Below are 15,450 nucleotides of genomic sequence, written 5' to 3'. Positions count from 1 at the left end.
TTGTCGTTAAGGTACCGTTCTATTGACTTTTTTATTCTCAAATGTTTATTTTTGAATATGCGAGCTTGATTGCTCTGAGACGGGGTGAATGAAAATGTATGGGAAGTTTCTACATTTTCATTCACCTCGTCTGTTCGGAACACTTTTAGGCATTCTGTAAAAAGTGTAAGAAATATCCATTCAATTAAATATTTTATTCATATTTGAAATGGTATATTTCTGCTTTTAGTTGAACCTAAGAATGTCTTAATGCTTTCAAAATAGGTATGCACATTATTGGCCTTACTACAAAAACTTTAACCACTGTTTTACACTTGTGTAAAAAAAATGTGGCTCCAAAATGAACCATATGTCAACGTCATAATTTGTCATTTTTTTAGACAAGTCTTAAACTGACGTTAATAAGTTTTTGTGGTAAGACGGTATTTGTTTACTTTATTCATATTCAAAGAAAAGCAGTCATATTTTTTAAAGTTATTTTGAATGTTATGATCTGCATCTGTTTCTCTTTTAATAGCCAAAATAAATGATGCAATTTTGCAGAAAGCTTTAAAATGATCCAAATAATACTTTTAAAGTGAAACATAAGTGCTCCCTTGGTATAAAACTTAAACTCGAAGGCTAGACTGCACACTGAACAAATCACTTACTTGAACATAAAAAACAATGTTTTCTTCATCCCTAGAGAAACATTACGCAGTAACAAGAAAAGTAAAGAAACCTAGGAGTGTCGTAAGTCAAGAGAAAATAATGTTACTTCTAGGCTTGTTTTACCATCGACCATACCTTTACTCATTATTAGGTGGGCTAACGATTAACCCTTTGTAAGTATGCCGGAGCGCCGATATACGCGACATACAGCAAATTTTCAATTGTTCTATGATACTTATAATTTTTGTATGTAATTATGATACAATTGATTGCTTGTTTAGACTGGAAATCGACTCCAACATACATACTTGGGATACTGCCAGGTATCTGATAGCTTATGATATGCTTTTAACTGCTTGTTTGCCGCTAATTATAAAACAGTAGGTTCTATAATCTTCCTAGATATATCCCAAGTATGTACCTACATATGTTGAAGTCGACTTCCAATCAAACCAGACGAATTTATCACAAGAAAAAAGAAAGATGCTTAACAAAACCAAACCTTAACTCCTATTACTTATAAACGTAACGGAACCGAAACAAATGAAGGAGCAGTTATCTTTCAGATAGTGTCGAGGTAAATCCACCGATAACATGATAGATCATCTAGCGATAACAACCGATTGTATAGATCTCAATAGTTAACGGTACTTTGTGATAGAACGTTACCAAATATTGTAGTGAACAATGAGGAGCTCTAAGATGTCTGGCCGTGAGTATTGAATTAACTTTTTACAGTTACTTGTTTTGCCAACAGTTTTATCCGCTTTCCTAGAGAAACTTTTTCGCGCATCCGGATATGACGTAGACTACATGTTATTCCGGTATATAAGTTGCAATGTTTTATCTTAATCCATCCTGTGTATTTTGAGTGAAAGAGGAACAAACATCCATAATACCTAACTTTTGCTTTTACACTATTAGCAGAATGTGAAAAAAGTAGTCCTTCGATTAAATAATATTGGTCCTTTCATCATAGTCTGTTAATTTATCCATTCTGTTGCGTATTTTATCTCTATTTCAACATTGGAGTTACAACTTTTATTCTGATGTTAAGTACCGCTTTCATAAACAGTCCTTGAATTAGGTTGTCGAAGTATCGTCGATTCATTAAATTATTTGTGACCTAACCGGGATATTACAAAGAAAGTGATAAATAAGTACAGGAAAATATCCGGTTCCTTTCAATATAATGTTGTTTTCCATCAGTCTATGAAAAGGTATGTCCAAAATTAATCCGTGTTTTTCCTATATACACGGGTGCCACCTACACAGTAAACTAGATATAGATATACCTTCATGGGTCGTTGAAATTCGTTGTCCCAGAAACAGAACACGTGTCCTTTGTAACAATGTTAACAAGCAGTAATTTCTTAAACTCGTTATGTAGATCAGTTCCTTGTGTAACGGATTACGTAGGTAGTGCTAAGGAGGAAGGAAAGATAGCGGAGATGCCACAAGGAAGGTAGGCCAGGCGCCTTCTTGTAGGTCAAGCAACGTACTGTAGGCGTGATCTGTAACTAGAATTAACAAGGTTCGGGTTCCTTGACAAATCAAAACCAATCTGTCAAAATTATAAATTAAAAAAAACCCCCGACCCAAAAACAGTACGCAATTAGTATGACAAAAGGTTAAAAACGCTAAACCCTATAAAAAACAAAAAATAACTTTTAACACTACATAAGTACCAACTAAAGCATGTCAGACTAAACTAAATTTTGACGTGTCGGGGGACCGCTCTAATTTATTAGCCTAACGTTAGAAGTAAGTAAGTATATACTACTTATAACTGTGTATATAATTTTGTTTTATACGAATGTTGTAATTAGGTAGGTATCATTTGATTTATGTAAGTATTTTTGAAGGTAAAAAGCGGTCCCCCGACACGTCAAAATTTAGTTTAGTCTGACATGCTTTAGTTGGTACTTACGTAGTGTTAAAAGTTATTTTTTGCTTTTTATAGGGTTTAGCGTTTTTAACCTTTTGTCATACTAATTGCGTACTGTTTTTGGGTCGTGGTTTTTTTTTTTAATTTATAATTTTATTTTATTTCATGCTTTTTGAAGGAGATCCTTAATTTTTCCTTCTTTCACTTAATTTCTTTTATTTTAAGATGGGGTCGCTCTATGCGATCTCGGCCAAAGGATGCTGTTTAACAATCCTCATAACATACTGGCTCTGGGAGAATTGCACAGATTGAGGAAATATAAACCTTTGGTCATTCTAGATTTTCAGCGAAGATATAAATCGGTTTATCCGTTACATTCCAGCATTCCAGGGTTTCATCTGCCACATCCCATTTTCAGTATCAGGTTCTCGTCAATTGAAGAGAACTAGTCAAGACAAATTCAACGAGCCCAAACTCGATGGGTTTACTAAAAGGCAGTTCAGGGTTACGTCTCCTACCTTCGTGCCCTAACAGCAGACCAGCTCAGTGGTTCCAGAAGACATTAGTGTTTCAAATTTCAGATCCCACACATGCTTGCAAGTAAACTGAGCATGTAACATTCCTCTCACACCTAACAAACGAGCTGATGACCTTGAAGACCTGAACCGATTTCCACCTAACATAGCTAAGAACACTCCCGAATGACACTCCTTTTAAACAAAAAAAAAACGCATTACAATCGGATCATCCGTTTGGGAGCTACGATGCCACATACACACACACACACACACACACACACACACACAGACACGTCAAACTTATAACACCCCGTCGTTTTAGCGTCGGGGGTTAAAAAGTCTTGATTTATTGGTGATCTTATTTTCCCCCGAACACCCGTATTTTGGCGCTACTTTCTTAGGAGATTTTGTTTTATGACATCTCTGCTAGTCATTTTGTTCTCCATGGTAGGTACCAAAAACTCCCTTGTGACAGAACACTGTTGAAGTGGGTGTGTTTGAGACTTCATAAAATTGTGATATATCTCACTGTGCCTACCTTTGCCGAAGCTCAGGATAGTTGGCGCTCACTAGAAGATATCTAGAGTTCAGCAGTAGACGGATAATATAGGCTGACATATTGTTGATGAGATAATATGAGAGAGCATAAACTTCAAATGCTCATTTGAAATGTAGGTGGATGCCCCTAATCTATTCAAGATTTAGGAAGTTGCTTTTGCATTAGCGAACAGCTGTCGGATTCAGGCCTATTATATACTGAAAAAGTCTGCCAGATTATTTTTAGTGGGTACTCCTGCACTAACTACCATAAAAGCTTTAATAAGTTACATATAATATTGATGAAAGAATAAAAAATCTAGTGATTTCTTGATTGTTTACTCGAACCTCGTGTACTTCTTATATAATCATTTTAATCTCATAATCTTTAGTAGGTATTGTGATAACAGCTACCAGACACTTTACGTTATCAGTGTCAATAAACTGACATTGAAAATTTTGAGTATAGGCGTATTTGTAGGACGTATTACGTAAAGTTTACATTGGAGGGAATAAAACAATATTTCCGGATTTGTGCTGTCAAATGATATTTTCGTATTGTTTTAATAATAACATAGTTACTAAACAAATATGCTACACTATATAAGTTGAGACCACAATATATATAGTGTGGTTCATCAGGGCCAAAGCCTGCTGGGGCTGCGGGATTGTTTGAAAGAGTTACCTCGGCCCTGATACATAAAGGGCTTAAGAAGGAATATGATTCCTTTTAGTCAGTAAGAGTCTGACAATCCCTCACGCTTATTTGATTAGGTACTACCCATCAAAAGCATATATACCACAATTATGTCAATCGGGTACAAATCTATAACCGTGAGCTGTTGAGAAGTCGTGCTTAGTGATATTCTTTAAGATATAATCAAATCTTTAAGTATCATCTGGTGCAATCATGTCATGAAAAGAGATTCTATTTTCAGTAGCTGACTTGCTGAGATTTGGTTGATAGTTGATACGAAATGATGATGTCATTTTATGACTAAATAAAGCTATCTGCGTATAACTTAAGTTATTGTTTTCTTTGATTTTATTTAAATAGGAGTTTATATTCATTCAATCATACATCATCATCCTTCGAGCCTTTTCCCAATCATGTTGGGGTCGGCTTCCAGTCTAACCGGATTCAGCTGAGTACCAGTGCTTTACAAGAAGCGTCTGCCTATCTGACCTCCTCAACCCGGTTACCCGGGCAACCTGATAACCCTTGGTTAGACTGGTGTTAGACTTACTGGCTTCTGACTACCCGTAACGACTGCCAAGGATGTTCAATGACAGCCGGGATCTACAGTTTAACGTGCCATCCGAAACACGGTCATTGGTGTCTAAGATATACTTAGAAAGTACATACAAACTTAGAAAAGTTGCATTGGTACTTGCCTGACCTGGGATCGAACCCGCGCCCTCATACTTGAGAGGTTGGTCCTTTACCCACTAGGCCACCACGACTTTTTTAATTTTGTTACACTTGATGCATAAAAATGAGCTGGTTGTTCAATGACAAAAATTAATACTTTATCAAACCAAACAAGAATATGGACCTATCATTAATCCTTACATTTACATAATAACTTTGTCAGGCAAGCTGTCAAAAACATGATAACACCTTCTATCTAATCAGACTTCATTCGATTCGAAATCAAATTGTTTTCTTTGCTCACATAATCCGGAACCGAACGTATATAGTGCACGTGTCTATATTAAAGTTTTACTAATTACGTATATAAATAGAAAAAGGTTTTTTTTTGTAATGGAGAACAGGATAGTGAATTTCAATCCCATGCGCGTGAAGCCTAACAAAACTGTGACAGATGGTAAAGTATCAAGACTTTTTAATGTATTTTAATGGTCATGGAATCTAAAGTGCCTAAGTCGTATTGCTTGTGTACGCAACGTAGATTCAGTCGAACGATAGCTTTGATAAAATGTTGTTGTGTTATCTTTGCGGTTCATGGTCGAGGTGTAGTGGGCCAATCAATCAAGCTTACAAACTACGTGAGGTTTTGGTAATTGAATTGTAGGTATCCTAAATGTGAAAGTAACTCCGTCAGTATAGATTGATACTACTGACTGACTGAATATACTGCTGTATGTCGCTTTTTTACACGAAAGCTACTGAACTGATTTAAATCAAATAAGCTCCTAGAGAATGAAAATAGGCTCCTTTTTATGTGGGAAGTAGTTTCAGCTGTCTCCTAGAATTAAGCTATACCTACTACTAGAATATTTTCAATTCCATTGAAAAGTATGGTTTTGAAAAGATTCACATTTGTCGACTTGACCGAACTTATACATACATACATGCATAGATAAAGTTTTGGCACAGAAATTGCACGGTTATAACAATTAGAATTTTCACTGAATAATCAAATTATGCTTTCATTGAAAACTATCTTAAGCTATATTTCTATGGGCACATATAAATAGTAAATTCATTGTTGTAATACGAGTATGTATACTCGCGATGGCAACAGTTGTTTTTGACATTTAGATGGTCCAATCTCAAGTGTTGTGACTTCGGAGTCAAACCCTTATCTCTGATAATTATATTTTATCTGTATGACGTATATATTACGAGATTTCAGCGGCGTTAAACTAATCTTAGCTGAAAGCCTTAAAATATGACGAATCTATATTTATTATGTGTTTTTGAGATAGTATGCGATACAAAGTTAAGCATAACCAGTATTATGTCAAGATAATTTAACGAATTTAAAGTTTTATTAGTTACCTACTGAGAGATCTTTTCCCTAAACTTCTTAGATACCCCTTATCACGAAGAAAGTATTTGTGTGATAATTACTTAAGGTAACTTCAAAATCTAATCCTATGCAAAATGACTGAAAAGTTCGGAGTCTTATTTTGCTTTTTATTAAATTAGTACCTAAGTGCTTAAGGCGACGAATTGGTAAACAATAATTCCATAACCGGCACGCGCATCTAAGGGGCCAAGAGGGGACGGAGCGTCTGAGCGGAGCGAGGATTACAATACGCACGCTAGCTTATAACTAAAAATCGTAAGCGACAAAATGGTTTTGTAATTTTATTATTAGAAATGATAATTTGATAAAAATTCCTTCCACAATTTTAAAGAGTATGTATATACTCAACTACTAAAAAAATATATGTGAATCTCTTTTTAAAAAGAGGTATGTTTAATATATTTTTCTCTGTTATAAAAGTTACCTAATCATGTTTTGAAGTCTAACAAAATAAGGTTTATATCATGAACTTTCAGGTAACCAAGTTGTATTTTGATCCGTTTTGTATTTACTGAGAAAAATTGAGATCCTTGGCACCAAAATTTCCAATTCGTCCTCTTAACAATTGTTTTGATCTTAATGTCCTATTAATTAATTAACTATGTTTAAAACCTTTTTGTTTTAGAATATTAATATGCAATATTCTACAATTCAAAAAATATAATAGTTGGAGATACGGTATATAATACAGTTTCGTTTCGTTGAAAATCTGGCAGTGTTTATCATTCTTAAGTATGATAAATGTGTTGCATTAATTAATCCTTTTTACGAAACTACACCTATTAAGTATGAATGTGGGTAATTTTTATTTTGATATTTTATGTAGGAAAAAGTTGTACCTACTTTTTTTGAGAAATGCAAATAAACTTCTGCAAAAGAAACAAGAAAACAATCCGTAGGTAACATTTTAGAAATGTGTTTCAATTTAAGATTATATAGCTTCTATTAATACCTGAATAATTTAGATCCACATTTTCTAATGATGTCGGTTTTCATTTTTAATTTTGTTCATGCAAAATAAATCTTACAACAATATCAATATAAGTGTTTATTCCCCTGAAGCTACGAGCATCGTCAATCAACCCAAATTAGTCGGTTCATTTGCAAATACAGCTGGAATATAAATTGATTAAATCCGAATACATGTTAGGTATTTCCTAGCTGTATAGCGTTGGTCCACCTGTGTCTCGAAAATCTACTTCACATTCGTAGCCTATGTGCCTTTTCATACTCTAGACTAGTCTAGACAATCTTTGGAAGTAAGTTACCCACCGAAAACTTTCGCACTTAAAGTATTAGTAAGGCTTAATTGATAATGATTACGGCAGGCCAAAAATCAGCTCCTTACCATCTAGAAATCATCATAATATTAAACCTCACGACCGATCCATGCCCTGATGTTCTATCTAACTAAAATATAACTGGACTTTACAAAGACTGATTTGATGTGTATGAATGACATCTGCTTGCTCATCAAAGTCCGTCAAACGTCGGTTTTCTCAATATTTACTAGTTGGACGTGACCTGGCGTATATTTGAAACAAAATGTATGTGCTTAAAGCTGAGATAAAAGGCTTGTAGTGATAGTGGAATGGCAATGCCTTGGAAAATTCGTATTTTCAAAACTAGTTTTGTGTATAAGATTTGTAACTAGTTGTGTGTTGTTTATTAGATAACAGAAACAATAATATAAAATACTATAATAGTGCTTAATTTTTAGATACTTTTCGGCAATTCTAATCCAAGCTTGCTGAAGTCACTAGTTTAATAAATAAGTTTCCCCGAAATTAGTACATAACAGTAATATCAGTCAGTAAATACACGTCTCGTCAATTAATGTTGCTACTTCGAAGAGAAGAGAACATGTTGCACCGACCCCAAACAAAAATGGGGTAAAGGCAGGAAGATGATGATGAGTATTGCCTGTATACCATAATAATATTTTCTTATTAAATTCCTCTTTATTGTCGACAGCTGAACAAATATCCCGACTAAGGCCTTCCCAGTCCCCGCTGGCTATCTCTCTAAGCCGGTGCCCACAATGGTCGTCACTAGATACACTGCAGTTCAAAGGATATTGGGACAACGAAGTTAATGGCATACTCCTCAACAATGGTTCTACAGGTAAGACTCTTTAATTATTAGCTATGGTTTGAAGTGGTATGAAATTGCATGTATTTCTCTGTAAACTTTTATTAAGTGCTGTCCTCCTTGGTACGACTTGGTTTTCGGTTTATGGAAATGTATCTCTAAGTATATGCTTAACATAATGATTCAAGGAATATAATAATTCTGCAATTCATCCCTCCAAGTACCTACTTTAATTTTAATATCTCCTTCTTTGGTAAAATTAGATGTTGTAAAGGCGCATTCTTCAAATCAAATTAGATTTTATTTTACAAATTAGATGTCATGGGAAACACTTATTTCCTGACCAAAGATTTAATCATTTTGATGGGAAAGTCTATCTTAGAGCGACGACATTTATCTCAGAAAATGTCGGTTAGTCTACCGCTTATAATCTATCACTCTAGTGTGCTGAACATCTTTTACGTTCGTACTTTTTGTGCGGCCCCTCCTGGCACAGGTGTTCTCACACTTAAAAGGAGAGGTCAACCTCAGTATTGTTAACACCAACCTTGTTATCGAATAAAACATTTTTCATTTTTTTTTTTTTTAGTTCTAATCCACTGAATCCCTTGATATATTACCGAGCCTCAGGACATTACAAATACCTTATAAAAAACGCCCAGCAATCGCTTTTCACTGATTATTACAAGCTTTGACTCAAGCATAAACCGCATAATAATAGTGTGTGTTGAACATATTATTAATATTTATTTTGATATACATATGATACTGATTTGATAATACATATTATTTTGATATCGAAATAGAAAATGTATTTTTTATTTATCTTAACTTTTTGTCGTTATCACTTTCAAGTAAATAGCAGATTTAAAAAATACCACTAACTTTTCGTAACAATCGTTTTAACAGCCATCCTGAGACAGCTAACCTAAAAATATAAAAATGGTACATTTCACCTTTTTGGAGGCGATAGAAAATGTTTATATTTCGTTAAAAAACCTAGAACATAGTAAATACTTGAATTGTGAACTTGTATTATCGTAGATATCGCATAGTTTGGTAAATATATCACTATTATCTAAAAGGAGTAATCCACTTTTATCAACATTTTTAAGATAATTCAAAACGTCACGTGCGTCAATACTAAGTAATGTCCTATTCATATTATACTTATTTTTCTTGTTACATAAATCATAATTATCTTAATAAAACCTTCATAAATACTTGAGAAAGGTCCAGAATATTCTAGGGCGTATCGTTTAAGATAGAAACGTCACTAAAAACTTTGTCAAGCATAGGAACATGTAGACTTTTCTTTACTTTTTATCGGTAAATTCCATTCACAATTTTTTATCACCATGTATTAAAGTCTAGGCCAAGGAACTTACTTTTAGGACAAATAAGTCCAAGTCAATCTGAATAAGACTGGAAAAGGGAAATAAGACCGACTTCATTATAAAATGTCCGAGCTTTAGGTTTACAACAAGGGATTATAAAAGTTTTCTCAAATCTCTGATGTAGAATTTTAACAACGACTGCTACTAAAAAGCATAAGGAGACGCCTGATTTACTACCAGACACGAGGGTAACACCACCAACTTCCAGCCTTTGAAACTCAAAACGCGAGTAAAGTAGTAGTTCATCATCCTCCGAGCCTTTTTCCCAACTATGTTGGGGTCGGCTTCCAGTCTAATCGGATGTAGCTAAAGTAGTAGTTGTAGTACCTAATCTTTTAAATGACACATGATGACACACAAAATAAAGGAGCCTCGAGATAATATAATCCGAATTATTACATAAAATAAAAATCAGTTAACAACGTAATGTAACTGATAAGATAAAGTTCAATATCGAGTGTTCAGTAAATATTAACAGGGCCCATTATCGTGGCCTAAAAGATAATCGAATCGGTTTCTATTCGGCCGTTTCTGAGATAGCGTTAATTTGTAGTACATAATGAAAAATATTAGCATGCGAGTTGTGATCGGACTTTGGGCCAACAAACAAACCAAAATAATTTGAAGACAAAACTTGCTGCTCGATGCTGATTTTTGTACTTTGGTCCACAAAGAGCAATAAAGAATATTCAAATCAAAAATCAATTTAAAAGTTAAAAGATGGGAATAGTAAATGAAATTAAACAGAATTTTCAAATCTATATTACTACTTTTGTCTACATTACTACTTTAAAAAGCTGATTAGTAAAGTTATTTTCTTTTGCTTGAAAACGCTAATCTCAACTTACAAAAAATTCTTTCAATGTAACCCATTTATCTAGAAAGGCTGAAAAGGCTGAAAGGTTCTGAGCCAATTTGGAAAACTATTTCCTTGTTAGATAGCTAATTTATCGAGTTTGGCTTTAGTTCCCTCGAATCAGGACGCGGGTAAAAGTCCGTGGAATATCTAGTACTCTACTTCAACGTTTGCCATCCAACGTGGCAATGCTACCAGCCTCTTGGGTACACTCCCGGTGGGCAGCGATGAGGAGTTTTTGATGCCATTTTATAATTGTTTTTAGTTGTATATAAGTTTATTTTTAGGTCATGTAAATATAAATAATATAATGCATTATTAATTATTAAAAGTAGGAATAAACATTCGGGTACTCTACTAGTATTATATTCTGACTACGGAACAGTATTGCTTTTCCAAAAATACCTAAAAAGTGTAGGCATAAATGGAATAAAAACAAGGAGCATTTTTTTTTGTTTACATGCTCGTGTAACAAACATAAATAAGGATTGTAAGCCCAGCATAAAATATGTCCGGAAATGATGAAAATATTATGATGAAAAGATAACGAGTATTTATATTTTTTATAAATTCCATTGTTATCAAACCATCTCGTTATGGGGTAAAAACACCATACATTAAAATTAGACTCTCCATAACATTAGAATAAATTACTTGTTTGGTGAACAAATGGTTTTGTAATTGTATTTTGTTCCTTGTTGTTGAAGAAACCTTAGGCATTAAACTTTAGTAATGTTACCTACTAATGCGAGAGTTAGTTAGTCTGTACATTAGGATTCTGCTACATCAATAAATAAATGTTTTGTAGTTTAACAATAACTTATCATTATTTTATTAACTACTATAAAACAATATTGTAATTTTATATAAATCAAATTACAATCTTCAAAGCATAAGATCATCTTCAGAAATAAAACATACAAATGCGTACAAACCTAGGTAATGTTTTTTTTGTACTTTTTCTATAGCTATGTCTGTCGAAACCGCGGGAAAAGCTAGCTGTATATTATTGTTTTCTTGATTGCCTTCGTTGTTCCACTTCGAGATGTGAAGTAATTTCAGATAACGTAATGATCTCTCGAAAATGATAATTGTCTTGTTCTGGTTAACTTTGGCAAATTAATTGCATCATAAATTCTGTAAATGTGGGTACCAACCAACTCACTAACTGACTGTATACAGAGTCACAAAATATGTCGACTAACTTATTCATTAGGAACAAAAAATTTAACCGATTCTCGAAAAGTGTCTTTTCGACAACATAAAGAAACATTATCTTTCTATCGATTATAATATGTAGATAATATCATTCAATCTAACAATATTATTATTGTGAGGAGAATGCACTTTTGGGTACCTAGATTTTTATCGAACGAAACAGCTGTTTTAACTTACTTAAAAGGACTATTCTACGTTCATTTTTTTAATGATACCTACAATTTTTAATTTTATTTTTATTTGAATTCCAGCATATTTCACATTTGAATCTGAGGTCAGACCGATTCTTCGCGGCGGACCCCTCATTGGAGAATACGTATTCGAACAGATGCACTTCCACTGGTCCGTCGATGATTTCTCTGGCTGTGAACATTTATTAGATGGACAAGGGTGAGTCATCATAATATAAGTCAATATTTCTGTAGGAAAAGTTCTTCTTTTCGACCTCTACTTTACTACTTGTAAATTTTCGTACAACTACCACGAATTCTAAGGTATGAATGTAGCTGATGAATGCCTAAAACTATGCTATACTGTCCATTTAATTATCCTAAGGCATAAGCAATTTTAACAACCTGTTTTTCACTGGGTTAGGTAATTAGAAGTTTAATAGTTCCAACTTTAAAAAATACTCTCGGTCGCAATCCGAGATTTCTGCATCAGATACAATATGTATAACCTAATATGCACATGCATACATCTCAGCTTATCACTTGGATATCCCAGTCACTATCTCACACATCATTTGTCAGTCTAATATGCTCAATGATTTTCAAATCTATGCTAATTAATTTAAATGAATCCACAGATACGCCGCAGAATGCCATTTCGTCCACTATAACAGTAAATACGAATCTATGGAAGCGGCAGTTGGACATCCCGATGGTCTGGCAGTAGTAGGATTCCTTCTAGAAGCTGTTGATGCTCCAAATCCAAGGTTCGATAGGCTCGTCGAAGGTTTTGAAAGGATCAAGAAAAGTGAACACTCTGTTAGAGTTACCTCAGGTTGGTATAATATAATACTTAATAATACATACCTCATATTATAATACTTTTTATTTTACAATGACACAGCTTAGCGAGACATAGTTTATGCATATCTAAAGACTCACTCACTCCCGAGACATGAAAAATTATGTCAGCAAAAAATCTACCAATTTTTTGAGAAGACGCTGCAACATGGTCAAAAGTACCGTGGCTGTAAAAATAACTAGCAGCAGAGCGTGTGCTTTTTTAGAAAACCAACACGTAACCACAATTTATCTGGCGGTGTTCATAAAGTTGGGAGAATTATTTTCATGAGGGGATCTGTCTGCCTTCTCATTGGCCCTTTGCCCAATACCTACCATGTCAAGAATAATATTCCGATCATCAGTCTGTTCTCAACTGGTCTTAACTTTTTATCCTTGTTGCTTTCAGAATCCCTATCATGGATGGACAGTGATGACCTACAGGAAGGCAACTATGTGACATACAAAGGCTCGCTAACAACACCGCCCTACACCGAATGTGTTACCTGGATCATATATGAGAAACCCGTGCATATTGGCACTGAACAGGTGTGTATTGAACTTTTGTTATGAGACAGAAACTGATGGGTGACTTTTAAGGTAACTTCAGCTATTTAACGGTGTCTAATTAAATCACTCCATAATCGTCAGTTGCAAAAAGATACCGACATTAAAATTACAGCTTCCTAAAATCTATTGCTGACTTTCTTTGACAACAATTTAAAAAGTGTTAGCCAAAAGAAGATTAAGAAGACTGCAACTGGCGGTAAGTCAAACAAAATTTTTTTGCAAAAATGCGAAAATAACATTTAAATCTTGATCTTGACAAAAGCCAAAATAATTTAACAAATTGTTTTAGACCCCTCAAGAAAACTTAAGTCATGATAGGTACATCTCATAATTACAGTCGTAACTATAAATGTTAATAATGAATAATTTTGCCCACAGCTGGGACTACTAAGACAACTGGAAGGCCCCGACAGCATACCAATTGAGCGCAACGTGAGGCCAACGCAGCGGCATCCCCCCGGTCACTCTGTCATATACGTGAAGCAAGTCAAGTCTAAGCTTTGAAATATATTTATATATCGTTGTTATGTTACAATACTTTTGTTTTATTTGGATATCATACATATAATTATTATATTTACCTTTCAATCACTTTTTTCAGTAACTTGTATTTCTTGGGCCCGTAGGAACTGCATACATCACCCGGATAGAAACGGGTAGCGTCTTTGTCTTTGTGAATACTCAATTTCATCGTATACATACGAAGTTCTTGGCTCTGTTGGACCGTAAAGGAATAGGTAGATGACAAACAAATATAGAATCTCATTTCCACATTTACTACTAGTAATGACAATACTCCTACATGATATATTTTCAACATGATTGTCGAAGTAAAATTTCAAAAGAACTTTGGAAAGAAAAGTCATTACAACTCACCTTTCAAAAGATAAATTCATTTTATAGTTTAGTTGGGATCAAAAATATGCAGCAGATGAAAAGCCAGATAAAATTATGACTCGAATCAAAACTATATATTGTACCTATCCTGAAAATTGTTTGCTAGTTTAGATCCAAGCGAGTGTGCATCGACGTTACGGTAACTGCTTTGAACAGGCAAGGTCATTCCCCCCAAACCATATAGGAATGGAAAGAAAACTTCCGAAGTCTGTTATTTGTTTCCCTTAACTAAACTGTCTTCTCAGTATTCAATGCATGTTGCTACAGTCCAATGATCTGGATAAATATCAACAGAACGGTCAATGCATTGATCTGATTGGTGGCGTGCCTTGAATTTAGTCCCTTGTTGTAAGCTGAATAGATACATACAATCAGTTTAGACATGCTAATAGAGGTTAAACAGTTGAGTTAATAATGGCCGAGATACTACTTGATTGGACAGTCTGCAATGTAAATAGAACGATCTGTACGAAGTCGCCACTCAATCCGGTGACCTTTGATAGGATTCGCAGACCTAATGAGGTTACCGACACCAAGTCCTTTGGTTGGCGTTCTATACTAAACTTGTTATACCCTACCCGTAGTAGTGTGAAATGTTTCAACGATTCCGCAACCATTTTCTGAAGACAGATTGGCCATTGGACTTTTCGTCGACAGGATGATTAGGTAGGTAATTTTTTTTAGTGTCACCAGCTGAGTCTTTTACCTACGGTAATTTCGCCGAAAGAAACTGACTGACAAACTGACACATTGTGTACGAATATTCCTAAAAAAAAAATTGCAAAATTGTAACTTTTCTGAGCGAACACAAACTCTATCTGAGTAATGTCATCGTCGCAAATTTTTGTTAAAATTTTGGCGAATTCTCGCCATACGACATTTATTTCAAGGAAAAACTTGCTAACTCTATATGCTGTTTGTAAAAGTACCTACGGCCAATTTGGTAAATGATGTCCTTTTGATTTCCCACGGGGACTATGAGATATTTTTTTCCGTCAGTGAATCTATGATGTAATAAGGATATTTTTAGGGTTCCGCAG

At 34.4% G+C, this 15,450-nt stretch overlaps 1 protein-coding gene across 2 annotated transcripts; it reads left to right on the top strand.

The window, feature by feature from the left end:
- Positions 1-1,224: 1,224 nt before the first annotated feature.
- Positions 1,225-14,048, top strand: LOC124632065 (carbonic anhydrase 1). 2 transcript variants are annotated; one of them, XM_047166725.1, is made up of 6 exons: positions 1,225-1,363; positions 8,346-8,495; positions 12,185-12,323; positions 12,742-12,938; positions 13,353-13,492; positions 13,892-14,048. In XM_047166725.1, the coding sequence occupies exons 1-6, from the start codon at positions 1,339-1,341 to the stop codon at positions 14,015-14,017; spliced, it is 777 nt and encodes a 258-aa protein (XP_047022681.1). In that variant the 5' UTR covers positions 1,225-1,338; the 3' UTR covers positions 14,018-14,048. The 2 variants fall into 2 exon arrangements, with proteins under 2 accessions (XP_047022681.1, XP_047022680.1); XM_047166724.1 differs by lacking the exon at positions 1,225-1,363 and adding an exon at positions 5,262-5,423.
- The last annotated feature ends 1,402 nt before the right edge of the window (positions 14,049-15,450 follow it).

This window comes from Helicoverpa zea, chromosome 7 (assembly GCF_022581195.2).
Source record: "Helicoverpa zea isolate HzStark_Cry1AcR chromosome 7, ilHelZeax1.1, whole genome shotgun sequence".
Lineage (NCBI taxonomy): Eukaryota > Metazoa > Arthropoda > Insecta > Lepidoptera > Noctuidae > Helicoverpa > Helicoverpa zea.
The sequence above is the reverse complement of the archived record's forward strand: the minus strand, read 5'-3'. Positions and strand labels throughout refer to the sequence as shown.